Source organism: Austrofundulus limnaeus, unplaced genomic scaffold (assembly GCF_001266775.1).
Source record: "Austrofundulus limnaeus strain Quisiro unplaced genomic scaffold, Austrofundulus_limnaeus-1.0 Scaffold1674, whole genome shotgun sequence".
Taxonomy (NCBI): Eukaryota; Metazoa; Chordata; class Actinopteri; order Cyprinodontiformes; family Rivulidae; genus Austrofundulus; species Austrofundulus limnaeus.
In genome coordinates, this window is record NW_013954076.1 from 46,047 (window position 1) to 49,984 (window position 3,938).

Sequence of the window (3,938 nt, forward strand, 5' to 3'; positions counted from 1 at the left end):
ACAGGCCAGGACTCTGCAGTTTACACTCATCTACAGGCAAGGACTCTGCAGTTTACACTCATCTACAGGCAAGGACTCTGCAGTTTACACTCATCTACAGGCAAGGACTCTGCAGTTTACACTCATCTACAGGCAAGGACTCTGCAGTTTACACTCATCTACAGGCAAGGACTCTGCAGTTTACACTCATCTACAGGCAAGGACTCTGCAGTTTACACTCATCTACAGGCAAGGACTCTGCAGTTTACACTCATCTACAGGCAAGGACTCTGCAGTTTACACTCATCTACAGGCAAGGACTCTGCAGTTTACACTCATCTACAGGCAAGGACTCTGCAGTTTACACTCATCTACAGAACAGTACTCTACAGTTTACACTCATCTACAGGCCAGGACTCCAGTGTTTACACTCATCTACATGTCAGGAATCTGCAGTATACACTCATCTACAAGCCAGGTCTCTGCAGTTTACACTCTTCCACAGGTCAGGACTCTGCAGTTTACACTCACCTACAGGTCAGGTCTCTGCAGTTTACACTCTTCTACAGGTCAGGACTCTGCAGTTTACACTCACCTACAGGCCAGGTCTCTGCAGTTTACACTCATCTACAGGTCAGGACTCTGCAGTTTACACTCATCTACAGACCAGGACTAAACAGTTTACACTCATCTACAGACCAGGACTAAACAGTTTACACTCATCTACAGGCCAGGACTCTGCAGTTTACCCTCATCTACAGAACAGGACTCTACAGTTTACACTCATCTACAGGCCAGGACTCTGCAGTTTACACTCATCTACAGTAGATAGGGCCCCAACAATAGTCAGGTGATGGGACACATAACCCTCCATGAACAATAGAATCAATCAAGACACTAACGGCCTATTGTTAGGCAATGGCCCTCTTTTACATGTGACCAACCTGTTTGTCCACCATGTGGAGGCGGAGCTTATAAGGCTGAGTTCACCTTAAACTCATCAGACTGAAGAAGTCTCTTGGAGGAGAACGAACGAAACGTTTCATGAAAGAAAAACCCATCCAGAGGACCTATTTTTTGAGATGGTACCTGGTAGTTCCTACGGTGGTTCTGGCTGATATTGGGGGGCTGATAGGCCACCTTCATGTGGTTCAGGTCCAGCCAGGTGAAGGACTGGACAGGTTTTGTGTGATCATCCAGGTGGGTGATAAATCCATCTTCAGGTGGGATGGTCACGTTGAACACTAACTGGTCCTGTGGTGTCTCTTGATCCTTGGCGTCCAGAGTGGCTGTGGTCAGTGGGGTCAGAATGAACTGGTCCACCTCCAGGATGAAGGAAGCCATAAAACTGGCCTGAGGAGGCTGGTTCTGCATGCCCCCCTGGATCAGAACTGGCAACCACATGGCCTCAGACTGGAAGACAGAAAGCAGCATGTTACCAGCACGCGGTAAAAACCCAAAGTGTGTGAAAATCAACATGTCTGTTGATGAAGTGATGGAAGAGGTGTAGACTAAAACTGACAGCTCTGTGGAAGAATCACCTTCAAGTGCTAACAAGGATGTTTGGATCCGTTAAACCTATCAGAACCTCTGGCTTTATGAAGGTTGGACCATACTTTCTGACTGTCAACAAGCATACCTTGTTCTCACCTCCAGATCCAGCTCAGACCAGACAGCATCTACAGATTCTTCTCTGGAACAGTTTTATACAAAAGCCTTCAGGCTCAGGTTAGATCAAAGCATATCTTTCCTCCTGTACCTGCAACAGGGTCCGGGTGGTCTCTTCCCTCATCTCCACCCTGATGGAGATGAAATCCACCTGTGGAGATGGAGGACTGAGGTGCTGATATTTCAGACCTGAGCTCAAGAAGTCCTTGCAGCTTGTTTTCAGGAAGTGGACCTCTGTGGTGTCGTGGAGACACGGTTTGTTCCCAGGACAGAATCCTGCTGCCTGTCGTCCTGCCACAGACGAGGAGAGATCAGAATCAGTTTTTCTTGTGTTCTGGTTGAATTCATGGAATCTGCTGTCCGAAGACTGTGGGACCAGAACCTGTTGTTATGGTACCCTGTAGTATCATGCCCGGTCCAACATACCTTTCCTCTGTAGGTTGCCCTCTTGGACCAGCCGACCCACAGTCGGGACGTTGGTGTCACTGTTCATCAGCCTGACGGTGCACACCAGGTCTCCCAGAGTCCTGATGGTCAGCACAGAGCTGTCAATAGCATTGGACAAACCAAAGATCTGAGGAACCACCAGCGACGTGCTGCCCAGCTCCACCACACGGGACTCTGAGTCCATCACCTGGACCCTGATGGTCATCCTCTCCACTAGAGTTTTAGAGAAGGTGAACCTGGGATTGAAATCAAAATAGGACGTCACAGTTTGGAGCGAGACCCGCAGAAACAACAGAAACCCATAGAGAACACAGAGGCCCACAGAAACAACAAAAACCTAGAGAGACAACAGAGACCCAGAGAGACAACAGAGACCCAGAGAGACAACAGAGACCCAGAGAGATGACAGAGTCCCAGAGAGACGGCAAGGACCCAGAGAGACAACAGAATACCAGAGAGACAACAGAAAACCAGAGAGACAACAAAAACCTAGAGAGACAACAGAGACCCACATAAAACCACAAGAGCAAAGGAATCATTGTATGTGTGTGGACACGTTTTACCTAAACTGTGGGAACCATTTTCCCAACATAGCAGCCTCGTGGGGACTGAAAGTGCATTGTAGGGATCAATGCCTGGTCCCCATGGGTATGAATGCATATTACGGGTGGGAGGTTTGGTGTAGGACCAAGCTGTGAATTGAGTTTAGATTAGTTTTAGGGTCAGGTAAGCACCTGGTTAGGGTTAGGGTTGGTGGTCAGGGTTAGGCTGTCAAAACTACTGGAAATGAATGGAAATCAATGAACGGTCCTAATAAGGATAAAAATACAAACCTGTCTGTGTGCGTGTATACATGTCATGGTGTGTGGACATATTTTACAGTATATACTATGATTATGAGGACATTCTGACATTTTGTGGACCTTTGCCTGGTCCACACAATGGGAAAAAAATCATTTGTGGATCAAGGTTTAGGGTTAGGCTGTAGAAATGAATGGAAATCAATGCAAAGTCCCCATGAGGATAGAAGAACTAACATGTGTGGTATCTCACCTGTAGACTCTTAAAATAACCAAGTCCTGGTCCAGAAGAGGACTACCATTGTGGACATATTGAACCTCATCCGACAGGAACCTGCAGTCAAACATCTGCAGAACAGAGACCCAGATGGTAAATGGCCTGAATTCATTTAGCGCTTTTTCAAGTCCTTACAGGCTCCAATGGTGTTTTCACTTGTCTGAAGTGTTCTCACCTGTGGAGTCAGTTTTCCAACTCTCTGGCTCACTGGTTCATTCTTCACCACCTCCACCTTACAGTCAGTGTTTGGATCAACGCTGATGTTCAGGTCAGACTCTGTGATGAAAACTGAGYGTCCTCTAAACACTCGCACATCTGAATTCACCAGAACCACAGACCAGCTGAGGTTGGCTGTCAACAGGAGGAGGAGTGATGGTCCAAAGGCGTCCATGCTGCAGCTCTGACCGGACTTCTTTCTTTTATTTATAAATAATGAAGTCTTCAGATTTACTAAGCTTTAAAAGCCTTATGATCTGCTGAGAGATGCTGGAAGAACCAACAAACATCTCATTTCAGGCTGAGGAACATCCAATTGCCAAGCCTAAAGGTCCACCAGCCTCAAGCCTAAAGATGAAGGTCCACCAGCCTTAAGCCTGAAGATGAAGGTCCACCAGCCTTAAGCCTAAATATGAAGGTCCACCAGCCTTAAGCCTAAAGATGAAGGTCCACCAGCCTCAAGCCTAAAGATGAAGGTCCACCAGCCTTAAGCCTGAAGATGAAGGTCCACCAGCCTTAAGCCTAAAGATGAAGGTCCACCAGCCTTAAGC

The 3,938-nt window shown here is 47.2% G+C and overlaps 1 protein-coding gene across 1 annotated transcript in view; it reads right to left on the reverse strand.

Annotated features, from left to right (window-relative positions):
• The window catches only part of frem1b (Fras1 related extracellular matrix 1b), a gene marked incomplete in the record, with an annotated part of 31,565 nt that extends 27,633 nt beyond the window's left edge, over window positions 1-3,932 (reverse strand). Inside the window, 5 exon segments of the mRNA XM_014033250.1 lie at window positions 1,069-1,392; window positions 1,739-1,938; window positions 2,074-2,330; window positions 3,148-3,242; window positions 3,347-3,932. Of these exon segments, the coding sequence (XP_013888704.1) occupies window positions 1,069-1,392; window positions 1,739-1,938; window positions 2,074-2,330; window positions 3,148-3,242; window positions 3,347-3,562 (1,092 nt within the window).
• Between the last annotated feature and the right edge of the window lie 6 nt (window positions 3,933-3,938).